This window comes from Camelus dromedarius, chromosome 8 (assembly GCF_036321535.1).
Source record: "Camelus dromedarius isolate mCamDro1 chromosome 8, mCamDro1.pat, whole genome shotgun sequence".
In the NCBI taxonomy this organism is placed as follows: domain Eukaryota; kingdom Metazoa; phylum Chordata; class Mammalia; order Artiodactyla; family Camelidae; genus Camelus; species Camelus dromedarius.
In genome coordinates, this window is record NC_087443.1 from 70,803,246 (window position 1) to 70,817,882 (window position 14,637).

Consider the following 14,637-nt stretch of genomic DNA (forward strand, 5'->3'; position numbering starts at 1 on the left):
ACCCACTGCAGACAGAAGAACAATCCACATTCTGGTTCAAGGCTGCCATTTGGTGAGCCCTAGGGAGAGGGCAGGCCTGCCTCGGCCCCGACCTGAGTGACTTGGAGAAATGGAGGTGCCTCCTGAGCAGGGGGGCCAGGCTAACTGGCTGAGGGCACCTGCCCGCACTTGCCTGCCACTCCCTTTATCAACTGTGCATGAACACCGCTAATTACGGAAATTCTCCACCTTGGCCAGGAGCCCAGTAGTTCATCAAGTAACACCATCCTCCCACCACTGCCCTCCCCTAGTCCCTGCACAGACCTCCAGACACTGCTCAGCTGTGCCCTGTGCACCTGCCAGGTGACCCCTCCATCTGCCCAGGCATGTCATGCATATGAGTATGACTCAGGACACGAGGGACCCTGCCCAGCCCTGCCATAACCAGCCACAGACCCTGGTGAGTCCTGTCCCCTTAGGGCCCAGAGCCTTTCCTCATCTGTCAAGTGAGTAGGTCCGGCCATTGCAGATTTCCAAATCTTTTTTTTTTTTAAGCAGTGTAGATTTTTTTCTTTTTTAACATCCACAGAACTTCAAATTATAAACCAATAAATTTTGGATATGAAGTGAACTGGTTGGAGCAGGGGATGTGAGCCCCACACATCTGGCCTCTCCTCACATGGCCCCCCATCCCCACACACTCCAAGGTGACCCTGAAGCTCTTACAGGGAATTCTCAGGGTACAGAGTTTGAAAACCACAGGACCTGGCCATAGGTGACCAAGCCTCTCAGTTTTCCCAAGCCTGAGGGAGTTCTAGGATGTAGGACTTTCCATGTAAAACCAGGACAGTTCTGGGAAAGCCAGGATGAGCCGGTGCCCCTACCTAGTGAAGGCTCCAGAGTTCTTCTCAGCAGGGTCTTCTTTGCGGATCTGAGCAGCTCATGCAAAGCCACCCTTTCCCCAGGGTACTTCTCTCTGGTTAGCTACCTGTAAACCCCTTGAATGGCTGCCCAGCAATACCCTTTGCAGTGCAGGGCAGGGTGGGAGCAAATGCCCAGGCTCCAGCACCCCCTCACTGCCCAGGTCTCCTCTCCCGGGCAAGCCGGTGCTGAAGCAACTACAGCCACAGCTTTTGGACACAGATGTCAACTGTAGCGGAAAAGCCACGGTGCTTCACTGACTCGCCCACCAGCCAGTTGTGGCTGCTTCCTTCCGAGAGGATGCCTCGCAGTCTCTGAACCCTGAATCTTTAAAGAGCTGCTCCCACCCTGCCTGCTCATATTACCCACACCCAATGGCTCCAAAGCACCAGCCACACCATGGAAAGCCTTTTCTGACCCAGAGTGGGGACGGGGCTTGGCACCCGGACAATTCAGTCTCCACCTGTGAACGTGAAGGGCTGCTTCGTGGCCGGTCACGTGAGAGCAGACTCAGAGAGCAAAGGTGATCAGCACACAGACCCCACACGAACACACACACACTTCTTACCACAATGTGGGAAGGGGACAGAGGCGTTATTCCTGTGTCCCCCAGACTCCGGGCTGGAGACGAATATGCAGACGTGGGGGCCGCTTCTGAAAGGAAAGACAAGTGCACTCCTTAGAAGCGGTGCGGGCTGAGCCAGAGAGCAGCAAAGGGGGCTGCGAGGCTTGGCTCCTCCGGGGGCTGTTGCCACTGGAAAGCAAGGTAGCGGGGGGCCAGGCTGAACTCCAGCCATAAAGGTAGGGTGTCTGCTCTATGCCCCACCCCTGCTCCATATTTGGTATTTAAAACTTGACTAAAGGAGACATTCCTTCTCTCCCAGTGACCACCAGGCCTCTCACTATGTGCCATCCAACTCCCACTTAGCAGAGATGCTGCCCAGTTCCCCAGATCCATTATAACTCCTCGCTCATGCCTCCATAGAGTCAGTTCTTAACCCAGGCACCAGTATGGACCAGAGGAACCTTTAGCCTCCTGAGATGATGTGCAAATTTGTGCATGCATTTTCTTGGGAGAGCATCCACAGCCCGCAGCTCCCAGAGGGGTGGGGGACCCTACCCCCGAGATGCACAATCCTCATTGTAGGAATACAGAACATAAGTGAAACTTCCAGGAAGAATTCCCTTGCTTAGTGGCTGCATCACCTCCCTCCTCTGGCATGAGGCCCACCAGAATGCGGGGAGCTCATCTCTCTTCAGTGATGCTGAAGGTTTTTGACATTCAGTAAGAAAAACCACAGCAGAAAGGCAGATAGGTTAGCATTCCTGGACCCCACAGAAGAGGCCCCACAACAGACACGAGGTCAAGCCAGAGAAGAGCCAATAGCAAGGCGGCATGAATATCATCTTGTCGATTCCCCCGCTGCTCCTGCAATTACTCAGGCACAGACATTTGTTCTGAGACCTTCTCCCCCAGGAGAAGTTGTCCTGTCCCCATCAGTGCTGGAAGCTCCACCCGCTATCCTTGTCCAGTGCCCAGGACTGGCAGGGCCTGCAGAGCAGCAGGGCAAGGACTGTGGGCTCCCTCTGCAGAGATGATGGCCCGACCCTGGGCACCAACAAATCCCAGGTACCATCCAAGGTGTTCTGCAAATACTGCTCCATTCAGCACCCAGGCTAATACCTGGTGGGAAAAAAAAATGGGTAATTTGCTAAAACAATACCTGTGGTCAAGGAAACCCAGAGGGTATGAAGTATCTGAGAAAGACCTGTCTGCTTCAAGGAAGCACTAGTCCATCTGCCTTTGCTGCCCAGTCACTCTGGTTAATCCCACACGCTCACTGATTTCTTTTTCCTGCTTGGTGAGAACTCAAACAGCATCCTTACAGTGGGTGCCAAATGGGTGGAGGGAATAAAATGAATCATGAAAGAGTGAATGTGAAGCTTCAAATCTGCATAGCCCCCTCCACTCTCTGCAGACGTATGTTCCTGTCCTCCCAATGAGACTCAATTCTAACCTGTAGGAGAAAAGTGCAGAAACAGTAAGTACAGAGGCCAAAAATCAATTTGGGGGACAAAGGACTTTTATACAGACATTTCTCCAAAGAAAATATACTAATGGTCAATAAGCACGTGAAAGATGCTACACTCATTAGTCATTAGGGAAATCAAAACCACAATGAGATACTGCTTCACACCCACTAGGATGGCTATAATTAAAAAAAAAAAAAAAAAGGAAGTAACAAATGCTGGCAAGGATGTGGAGATATTGGAACCCCTGTATATATCTCATGCAAATGCGTACAGCCTCTGTGGAAAACAATTTGGTAGTTCCTCAAAAAGTCAAAGATAGAATTACCATAGACCTAATTCCACTCCTAGGAATTCCACTCTGAAGTATCTACCCAAAAGAATTGAAAACAGGGATACAAACAGATACTGGTATATATATGTTCACTGCAACATTATTCACAAAAACCAAAAAGTGAAAACAATCCAAGTATCCATCAACAGATAAATGGATAAACAAAATGTAGTATATCCATTCAATGGAATATTACTCAGCTGTAAAAAGAGATGAAATTCTTGTACATGATATACTATTGATGAATCTAGAAAACATTATGCTAAGTGAAATAAGCTGGAGCACAAATAATGTAAAAGCACAAATATTGTATAATATTTAGAATAGGCACTGAAATATTTAGAACAGGCAAACTCATAGAGACATAAAGTAGATTAGAGGTAGCCAGGGGCTGGGGGTAGGGAGGAATGGGGAATACAGAATTTCTATTTTGGGTGATGAAAAAGTTTTGGAAACAGTAGTGATGGTTGCACAACATTGTGACTGTAATTAATGCCACTGATTTGCACACTTAAAAATGGTTAAAATAGCAAATTTTATGTTACATATACTTTACCATAATAAAAAAATTTTATTAAAAATATCAACTTGTTCATCTGAGAGGGGAAGTAATTTCTGATCCCTATTAGCACCATGGCTCAGTGGTCTTGAAAAGAAAATGGAGATGTGCACCTGGCCCCTGGACCAGCCTGCTAAACTTCAACTTCTTTGCTAATCTCCCAGCACAATGGCACCCACCTCCATAAAAGCAGGGGGGTGTTCGGCATCTCCACTAGGAGGCCAGCCCGATGGCCCTTTCCACCTGTTGGTGAGAAGTCTGCCCTGCCCACCGCCCCTTGGGCACCGGCAGAGAGATGCCATCCTGCACGGGGAGCCACCCTCTCTCCACCTGCTACCTGGAAGGCCTGCGGCCATGTGTCCACATTTGCACAGAAGGTCTTGGAAGAAACCAAATGTCTAATTGCCCAGAAAATCTGGTGTTGGCAATTAGCAAACAAGCTATTATCTGCAGACAAACCATCCACCCCGCTGTCTGCTTGGTTCTAATTATCCCATCACTCAGCCCTTCTGAGAGCATGTCCCACTGACTTGCAAAATAGCATGTGTTGGGCCACACACTGAACACATGCCTTGGGCCCCCAGGGGACTCCAGGATATGTGAGGACAGGAACCAAGGTTTTTTTTTTTTTTCTTCCTGTAGTTCCCTCCCACCCTGCCTCCAGTTCAGTACAAAATAAATCATTTGACTTGCTGATCACTTAGCCAAGCCTGGAGGCAATTGAACTTCATGGACTTCCTCCATTAGAAATTAAAATGCAGCTACATTGTGCGATGATTTTGAACTGATTTGCATAGAAGGTATGGAGAAGTAACATTTTTATAGACCCACGCATACCATGCCTGCCCACATCTGTCCTAAATCAAAGATAGTTCACCAGTGAATGTGCATCAGGCCACGGCAGGAATAGACAAAACCTACAGTGACAATTTTGTTCTCAAGCTAATCCGTCTTTACTTAACTATTTAGGATGTCAAAGAGGTGCTCAAAAATTCTTGGGGAAAAGAATATGGAAAAGTCTACTTTAGCCCCTGAGGGGTGTGGGAAGTTTCTGGTGTGCTAACAGTCCCAACCAATCTTGAGAGCCTTCATTCAATAGGTAAGCAATTAAGAATAAACACAGCGGGGTCAATGGAATATTATCTATTGATCTGTGGATAACTGACAGATCTAAGCTAAGAGACAATAGGAGAGTGTTGATACCTAGAATGTTTATATGTACAACGTACATGCTGTGTGTCCTGGGTACCAATTAAACACAAGCCATTATCTGCAGTAAGAAATACTGACTGTCATTAACTGTCACCCTGTTTGTACTTCTCTGTAAAGCCAATATTATAACATCTGCCCTGTGGCTACTCCCGCCTACGTGATATTCCAGTTCAGGAAACACAGAGTGATTTGGGCACATCAGAGTCAGAAGAGAAAGGCAAAACTGAAAGTCAGACTAGAATAGAGGTTCTCTTCTTGCAGGCTTGGAAGAGAGAAAGGAAGCTGGTGAAAAGAAAATTGACACCCATCTGCGGAAGTAGGGAGAGGGCACTGGTTAAAAGAGATGAAAGAAAAATGCTTTGCCGGAAGTGTAGTCAAGGGCAGAGGGAGTTTTAAGAAATAATTACTCCACTGTTCCAACTAGATTAAACAGCTACTAAAAGCATCTTCCATTTCAAGCACTAAGTTACCCTGAAAGGCAGTAACACAGAGGGATTTGGTGATCTCAATTCGTTCGATCCCCAGTACCTCCATTAAAAATAAATAAACTTAATTACTTCCCCACCCCCCCAAATTTTTTTAAATAATAATTTTCGCAGGAAAGAGGGATATATAAGTAAATAAAAATATTTACGCAGCCAACTAGAGGATATAAATAAGTGAAAATATAACTCAACCAACAAGTCTTCTGCCACAGGATTTTTCTTAGGACCCCAAACCAGGTAGCTGAGGAGGAACTGGCTGAACTTGTGAGGTTAACACTCATCACTTGCCTTAATGGTGTGAGAATTAAAGTGCAGGCTTCATTGGGCTTCCAGCTAAAAAATGCAAGGCATGTTAAGATCCAGACACATTTTCATTTGTTCCTGGCTCTGATGGCTTTAATCAAAACAGACGTTCCTAAAATAAAAAAGTAGCCTTGATAAGAGAACCTCAAAGACAGCCATAATTCATGAACTTGCTTGTTGCTCTCTGCTGGAGACATTAGTCAGCAAATGACCGCGAGCAGAATCGTGGACTTTCTGAGAGACATAAAATCGATTCTGTTCCATTAATGTAACATTTTTAAAGATGAAGACAGAAGCATTGGGCTGACTTTATTTTACAAGGCTCCAGGCTCATGCGAAATGACAGGTAGTCTCAAGCAATGGTGACTCCTCAGCTTTCCAAATAGGCCTCCTTGCTAGCCTTCAGATTTATGTCCTATCAAATAAATGCTCAATTTCAAAAGGACTTTTAAGGTCTAGTCCTTATGATTATAAAAATGCAATATACATTTTTATATGTACGTTCATTTCTTTCTTCCTGCTGGCTGTGAGATAACAGGTATTTGCTGAGAATTGCCTAAAATCAGGCTATTTGAAAAAGGCTCTCCTTTTCTCCCCTTATATGCCCTCCCTGCAGTGCCATCTTTGAAAATTGATCAGCTCAAGGTCATGGGTAGGCTACCGGCTAATATCTTTTAAAAAGGAAAATAAAAAAAATTTATTACCCTATGGCAGGCTGCATGGCTAGCTGAACTCATGCATTATTACCGTGGCCGAACTTCCATTTCAGTAAATAATTTATGGGGTTTTTTTTTAATCACCGTGGTTGATGTCCAGAGTAAATGGGAATTTTATTGGCATGAACCGGGAGACCCTCCTGGCTACAAAGAACCCTGAGTGTAAAATAGCTGCTCTCCAAATGCTAAATAATAATTATGGAACCAATCACTTACAGTGGCAGAAAACCACAGCGTTGGGCTCAGGCCATGAGTTGGGGGCTGCGTCAGGCCCATCCTAACACTGGGCGGCATCTTCCAGTTACCCTCCCCACTAAATGGCTTAGGAGATGGATGCCCCGGTGAGAGAGAATGAGGGCAGCGGGGTTTCCCCAGAGACAGTGAGATCTCCAAGTTCCTACGACCTCAGACCATGAGTGGGCGCAGTTAACAATGTCTCTCTTAACCACAGTGCACACACACGTACGTCCAAGCAGCTGCTGGGGGAGGTGAGGAAATGTTTTCTAGACCAAAAGGTCTTCCTACTAATTTTCATGCATTACATCCAGCAACCTCACAGCCCCTGCCTAATAGGACACAGCATTTGGAAGGACTTCACCAGATCACCCCATACACAGCATTAAAATACTTTTGTCCCCCTGGCATTTCTTCCACAGACTCTGGGCTTATCTGGGCAGGGCCATGCCTTCATCTCTGATTTCTCAGCTCCTGACTTGTCACAGGCAGTTAATAAGTGTTGGGTGGATGAATGGTTGGACGGATGGATCGATCAACGAACAGATGGTTGGACGGATGGATAGGTGGATGTTTCTATGTGTGCCCATAAGCAGACTCAGTACCTAGCCATAGACATAGAGGGCCACTGAGGTCTTTCTCTAATGAAGCATTGACCACTCCCCAGTCAGGGTATTAGTAATACCCATGCTGAGTTTCCTTCAACAATGTGAGACTAGCTCTCCAATTACCCCCAGACCTGCCTGTCTTCTCAGATGTCCCCTTTGGTCAGTGCAACCACCGTATCTCCCAGACCAGAGATTTCCTAGACTCCTCCCTCCCTTCTCATTGCACTTCCTGTCATTTCTACTTCTTAGCGTCTCTCACAATCACCCTTCCTCTGCAACCTCACCAGTATCACCTTGGACCAGATCCTGCTGACCCTTATCAGGGCTCCCACACAGCCTCTCCCGGTCTCCCGCTCTGGGTCTCCCCATCCAAGTCATGCTCCCCCGCAGTCAGAGCCGTCTGGTCAAAACTGAGGTTTGCTCACGTTACTCGACCATGGCAGGGCCTTCCGTTCCCATCCTCTACAGCATAAAGTCTAGCACACTGCTAGCACCCAGGCTTTTAAAAGTCCTCCCACTGCCCTCTGCAACCTCATCTCCCTCTGTTACCCCCATCCCTGGCCATGCCTAAACCTTTTATAGACCCTGGACTTCTGTGCTTGATCCAGCTTCCAGACCTTTGCACATACTGTTCCCCTGCCTGGAGTACACCCCACTTCTGCCCCATCCTCCCAGGAACTCCACTTCTGAGAATTATAAGGGACGAGAGCTTTCTCTGCTCTCTCAGTGGAGAGGAGAGGGGAACTTGTTCATCAACACCTGGGGATTGACTGACAAAACCCAGGCCTGCGGAAACAGCCAGGTTTTATCAAGAATTAATTACGAGGAAAATATACAGGAAAGAAGGAGGGGAAACTGTAGAGTAGAAGTTCTCAAACTTTGATGTGCCTCAGAATCACCTGGAGCGCTTGTTAAAACAGATGTGCTGATCCCACCCTGAAAGTTGCAACTCCAGTATGTCTGGGAATGCTGGGAATTTGCAGTTCTAATGAGTTAACCAAGCCACGGTTCAGCCTGGGGCTCCTCTGGCTTAAAAGACACATAAAAGACAGAGCAACTCCATTCACATCCATCTGCCCAGCATCAGGAGGGCAAGACGATATTTTTCTTATTCTGTGTATCCATCAGGGCACCTGGCTCCATACATGGTGGGTGCTCCAGACATCTGTGAAGTAAATGAACAAACTAGTAAGAATATGTGTTCATTTGGACCTATATGTGGACTTTGAAGGTCTAGGAAGTTTTCAGACCTGGGTCACCAGTGGTGAGGGTACACGTCCAGCTGGCTGCTCTGGAGTGGAGGCTGTTGGGATAGGTCTGGACAGCCCTGGAAGGAGTCAATTTCCGCAGGACCCACCCGGCCCCCTTGCAGGCAGCCAAGCAGGCATCTGGCCACTAGCTGAGTGCATCAGATATTGAGCCCTCCTAGACTTCGAAACCACCCCTGCAAACCCAGAGCCTCAGAGGAGGCAGTGGGCTGGCCTTGGCCCACTGCGGTCCCTCCATGTTCTGAGAGTTCAGGAGCCACCTCTGCAGACAGGCTGGGTTTCTCTAAGGACCAGGACACATCCTTTTTGCTGTGTGCAGACTCACTGGGCCCCCAGCTCCATGTGGGAGAGACAAGAAGCCTCAGTGAAGGCCTTGGTGTCTCCTCACCCCTGTGAGGAATGGCGAGCCACAGCGCCAATGCCACATGTCACTCTGGGACCCTCTGTACTAAAAGAACAAGCGCTGAGGCCTCCAGAAAGGGAAGGGGTGTCCTGCGGTGACCAGGGTGCAGGCACGACGTCCTCCACGCTCAAGCAGGGCAGCCAGCTTGGGCCGCAGGATGGAGGGCCATGTCTTCCCAAAGCAGGGCAGCTTCAGAACAGGGGCAAAGCTGAAGCTGGCTCCTTGGCTGCTGTTCTTAGAGGAAAGTAAGGAAAACAGAATGGCGCCTGATGACAATGCAGAACATGGCGTGGCAGGCGGACAAAGTGGAGACCTGGACACTGGCTTGTGAGCTGGGAAAAACACATCTCCGGGCATGTCTTCTCCCGCTGTGAAGTGGGAATCCAGAGTCTCAGGACCTCTATCACTATGTCTCAATGAACAAAGGAGGTAATGCCTGAGAAACAACCCTCGGAAATAAATAACGGCCTCCACCCACCATTTGCTGAATTCCTTCATGGGATCAGAGATGTATGTGCTTTTTTTGGTTTAGGCTCTTTAGCAAGATTATTAAACTCAATTATTAATTTGAAATTGTTAGAAATGTACAAACCTGGAAATCTATCAGGAAAGCTTTCATGGTCAGCACCCACTGAATGTGAATTTCATGCCAAGCTAGGAGCTTACAGGTGTAGCTCATGAAATCCTGCTGTATTAGGGGGCTGTGCGGTCCTGTCATTATGCCCACTCAATGGATGAGAAAAGTAAGGCCTAGAAGGTTACGAAAGAAGCTGCACTGTTAGGATGCTGCCCGGCTGGATTCAGAGCTCTCTGCCACTGAGCCTGCACCCCTGCACTGCCCCCAACACCAGGTCCCACACAGGTATCATTTCTTTTGAAAGATGAAACTGAGAGGAGTTAACGTAAAACCCCATTTCACAGATGAGCAAATAGTGTGGGGGAAGCCAGGCGGTCACTGTCACAGGGCACTCCCTGCTGGCTGTCTCTGCCTTCAGGCTCAGAAGGCTGTGTGGCCCACCCTTCCTGGAGTGCCACAGCCCAAAAGGGCTCTCCATTTCAAAAGCCAGAATTCTTCAAGTCCAAATATCAGGGTTGGGAGGACCTATGACAACAGAGAGGTTCAGAGTCAGGAAAGCCTGGCCTCAAATCCTAGCATGGCCACTTCCCAAAGGCATGCCCTGGGGTGAGCTACTTAACCTCTCCAAGCCTCAGTTTTCTCACCTGGAAAAGGTGGGGGCCGGGGGGGCAGGGCGGGAGAGGGGCATCCTGACATAGTGATACATTTCATAGGACCACTGTAAAATGTTACATAAATAAATGAAATAATATCTGTAAAACCTGGTACATGGCAAGCACTTGATAAATTATAGATATTATTTATTATTACCATCATCTCCATCATCAAATCAATCCAACTGCTGTTGAGAAAGCAGCCATGTGCTTACACCAGGGGACAGGCAGGGTCCCGCTTATGCACAAGGGCAGCAAATGCATTTCCTTTACATCATGTTTCTCTGGGCTTGTTAATCAAGGATTAAAAAGTCTCCCTAGACAGAAACTTGGCAAACGGAACCTTCAGGAAAATTCTTAGTGATGGGAAACACGAGGGCCTTGCCGCCATGGGGGACGGAGACTGTCTGGCCCCCACTTCCCGCTCAGGCCATCTGCTGACCTCAGGGGCACTTGCAGGATAACCAAGGAGAACTTGGGAAGCCACTCGGCCCCCATCACCAGGCAGTTAGACTCAGGCCGCCCTGTCCTCTACAATGAAGCACATTTTCAAACTGAGCGATGGATGAAAAATTCCTCTCCCCCTCCCTGGAAGATTCCACCTGCCTGGGCACCTGGAAGGTGGGGGTTTAGAGTTCCCCAATTTCTATCGTGAACAGCCTTGGCACAGCTCAGCCCACAGAGGCCACAGCACAGCTGGTGCTGACTGTGCTGAGACTAAAGACAGAGGCAATGCCATTCCAGCCCAGTTGGTCTCCCACGGAGTGGAATCCTTCCTCCCAAACACTCATCATCTGTCCCTGGGGAGGGGAGAGGGCGAGGCAGAACAGGAGGTGAGGCTTGAGGGGACAGACGGCTGGTTCACTCCGTTCAGCTGAACCCTCCTGATGACGGAGAGCTGTGCCACCTCCAGGCAGGAAGGGTTGTCCTCAGGCCATTTGCACCCCAAGCCAGAACCCAAGAAAAAAGCTCTGGCGCTCTGCCAGCGCTCTGAATGCCGAGGCTGTGCACATACCCCTCTAAGGGGTGTCTTAACATAAGAAATGTCTCAAAACAGCAATGCAGTTTGTGCACTGCACTAAGGCACCCACCTTGGGGGATGTCTCCCAAGCAGGGCTGCATTCACACATAAGCAGGGTCACCATTTTCTTACCACAGACGTGCCACCCCAAGCCATGGACTGACAAGCTAGAATGAGCACCTTTTCTCACTTTTTGCACCCAGAGCAGATCTTTTTCTAATTCATCTAAAAGCACCTTGAAAGGTAGCCATGGCACTTAATAATCCATAAAAGGAAGGAAAGCCTGTAAGGTACTGAGTTCCCCATCACTAGAGGAGTTCAAGCTGAGGCCAGACAACCACTTAGCTGTAGAAGAGCAACAGAGGGACAGAAAAATGCAGGTGTGCCTTGGGAGGAATGGGACTGTATGCATTAAGGCATTCAAGCCGGATTCACTGAGCATATCTACCTGGTGGGCACTGTAGAAACTGGGCAGCACTGTGTTAGGCACAGGGGTGTTGGACCTGGGGGTGCTGGTTCAAATCCCAGCTCAGTTACATAGGTTTGGTGGACACTGCCACATCCACCCAAAATCCATTTCTCCTTCTTAACTAAACCCAATTTTACATGACTGGGGGTAGGGGTGACCCTTCCCCAGACCCAGGGTAGATCCGGAGCAATCCGAACCAGTCACGACAAACCCCTTCCCCTTCCAATGATGGACATGGAAATGGACTTACGACCCACAGTTCTGGCTGATGGGACATGAAGGGAAGTCTGCTGGAGTCTCCCGGGAAAGAAACATCCTGACTTCAGCAAGCGCATTAGGCCAGCACCTGTGGCCGCCATGCTGCCACCAGCCTGAGATGCAGCCAGCTGGGAAAGAGCCTCCATCCGTCCTTGGGGGATACGTGAGCGGCCAGAGACCTGCCTTGGAGCCTGCCAGACCTCTGGACTTCCCATTCATGGTCATAATTAATTTCCTTTTTCTGGAAACAGGATAAAGTCAGGTTTTCCACACTTTGCAGCTAAAAACTGATTCAGAGCTGTGCAACCTTGAACAAGTTGTTAAACTTCTCTGTGGCTCAGTTTTCCTTCTGTATTAAATAGAGACCATAATAACTCTTACCAGGGATTAAGGAGGATTCAATAAGAATAATGCAGGGAAAGGTCTTAACAAATGCAGCTATTATAACTTACATAGTGCCTCATTTTATCCTTACAAACAACCCAATGAGGTAAGACATAGGTAGTTATTAGCCCCGTTTAACAAGAGGAAACCAAGGCACAGAGACATTAAGCATTTCCCCCAAATAACACAGCTAGTAAGTGCCTATCCCCAGTGCCCCAACTCCTTCCTTCCACCCTATTCCAGCCCTGAGGTTCCAGGACCCTGTGACTGGCCGGAGCCTGTACCATTGGTAACCTGCTGCAAAGGGCAGTGGGAAAATCAGAGCTCTGGAGGGAGTGGAAATGAAGAGTGACTGCTAATGGGTAAGAGTTTCTTTTGGGGGTGATGAAAATGCTTTGTAATTTGATAGAGGTGGTGGTTGCACAACCTTGTGAATATACTAAAAACCACTGAATTGTATGCCTTAAAATGGTGGATTTTATGATATGTGAATTGTATCTCAATTTAAAAAATCAAAGAACTACAGGAAACCACCTTGCAAGGAGAACTGTCCCCTATCCGCCTGTCCTCAGGAGCACAGCCCTCCTCCCCGTCACTCCCATCCACCCTGATCACCGCTCCCTCCCTGGGCAGAGGCCAACCTCTCTGCCTTGCAGGGTTCAGCAACTCTTCTGGGACTCAGCTGGGATGACTCCAACCTCCAACCGGGCTGGCACTGGCCTCTCCCCAGACACCCTCTCTTTAGTCACACAAGAACATGAGTGGGGTCTGCACTGTAGGTCACCAGCTGTGTCTTCACTTTTCCCCTAGATGCTCTGAAGCTGGCTGGCCAATGCTAAAGGGCCAGGCGACTCCCAAGGGCCAGGCATCCTAAGCCAGCTGCAGACAGAGGGCTTGTTGGTGTCCCCTCCCCACCCCTGCCCCCAGTGGAGAAGTAGTTGCAAGGGATTCTGGAATAAACGCCAGGAAATGGCACCTGACAATCTGCAGCCACACTGGCCCTGGGCAGGAGTCACAGCCCCAGCTTATCAGGAGGGCAAACGACATCAGCATGAAAACATCCTTCTGTTAACTATTTGCAGGTGCCCGCTGCCCAAGCCTGGGTCCTGGGCTGGGAGGTGCTCAGGAACCTGCCTGAGGAATTCCTGTCTCCAAAATATAAAGGAAAAGAGAAGAGAAATGCCACAAGGGACTCAAAAGAGATCCTGGGGCTGTCAAGTGTGGCCCATCCACTGCAGCCTGAAGGGGGGTGCTGCTGAGGGGAGGCCGTGGGGGGAGCTGTCCCAGCAGGCTGGGCACCCACCAACCCACCCTGGAGCCAAATGCTCTCCAGCACAGACAGCCCTGGCACCTGTACGCAGACCATTCCTCCCAGGCTGGACGAAGACTTACGTCACTGGAAGGAAAGGAAGTCCTTTCAGAGACTTTTTAAGACTAAGCTTAAAATCCCCAGTTCTTAATTTTTGTATATGAAACCTTCACCGATGGATTGACATTCTCACAAAGATAGAATTAGTAAACTGGGTTAAGATATTGATGAACTTAAGATTTTGCTAAGTTATGTATGTGTGGCAAAATTTCAAGAGTAACCACTCTGGAAAGGAGCTGAAATAGAATACCTCACTTCCAGAGCAGTAAAGGGAGAGAAAATCAAATAAAGAAAACCGATGAACAATTCCACCAGGACCGAATTTGCTCGAAGTCAGCTGACCTTGGTACACCCAGCCCCATCACCCTGAAATGCACATGAGTCTTTCCAAATCCTCTCCTGAGCTGAGGCAGGGACAGCAGCCTCAGAGCCATATGAACCCCAGGAAACTATATACATACTATGTTTAGGGGCCAGGGGGTGGCCAAGCAGATGGCCCCAGATGCCAAAATATTCAGCCCTGTCACGGGTGCTCACACCCCTCTGGTGCGTGCGTGGTATTCGCGCATGAGTACTCAGGCTTCAGGACACGTGGCCTTCCAGGACCCCTCATTCCAGCCTCTGCAGTGCCCAGAAAGGCAGGAACTGAGGTCCAAGGAATGGGACTTTGGACCCTTGCCACTACCCATGGACAGCCAGTTGCCCACCCTGGGGCTTAGGAAGGATGACTGAGCCTCCATAAGCCCAGGGTAGTATGTCCCTGACTCCCCATCACTGCTGCCCCAGGGGCCTGCCCCACCCAGCACACAGGCCTGCCAACTTCATTAAGTCTAACCAAGTGCAAGATGGCTTC

General features: G+C 48.8%; 1 protein-coding gene across 8 annotated transcripts in view; it reads right to left on the bottom strand.

The window, feature by feature from the left end:
- LOC105095098 (heat shock 70 kDa protein 12A) overlaps positions 1–14,637 on the bottom strand; it is a 272,860-nt gene that overhangs the window by 32,423 nt on the left and 225,800 nt on the right. For all 8 annotated transcript variants that reach the window (XM_064488474.1, XM_031461838.2, XM_031461837.2 and 5 more), the window contains one exon: positions 1,469–1,554. In XM_064488474.1, coding sequence (XP_064344544.1) covers positions 1,469–1,554 — 86 coding nt within the window. The remainder of the gene's footprint in view (positions 1–1,468; positions 1,555–14,637) is intronic.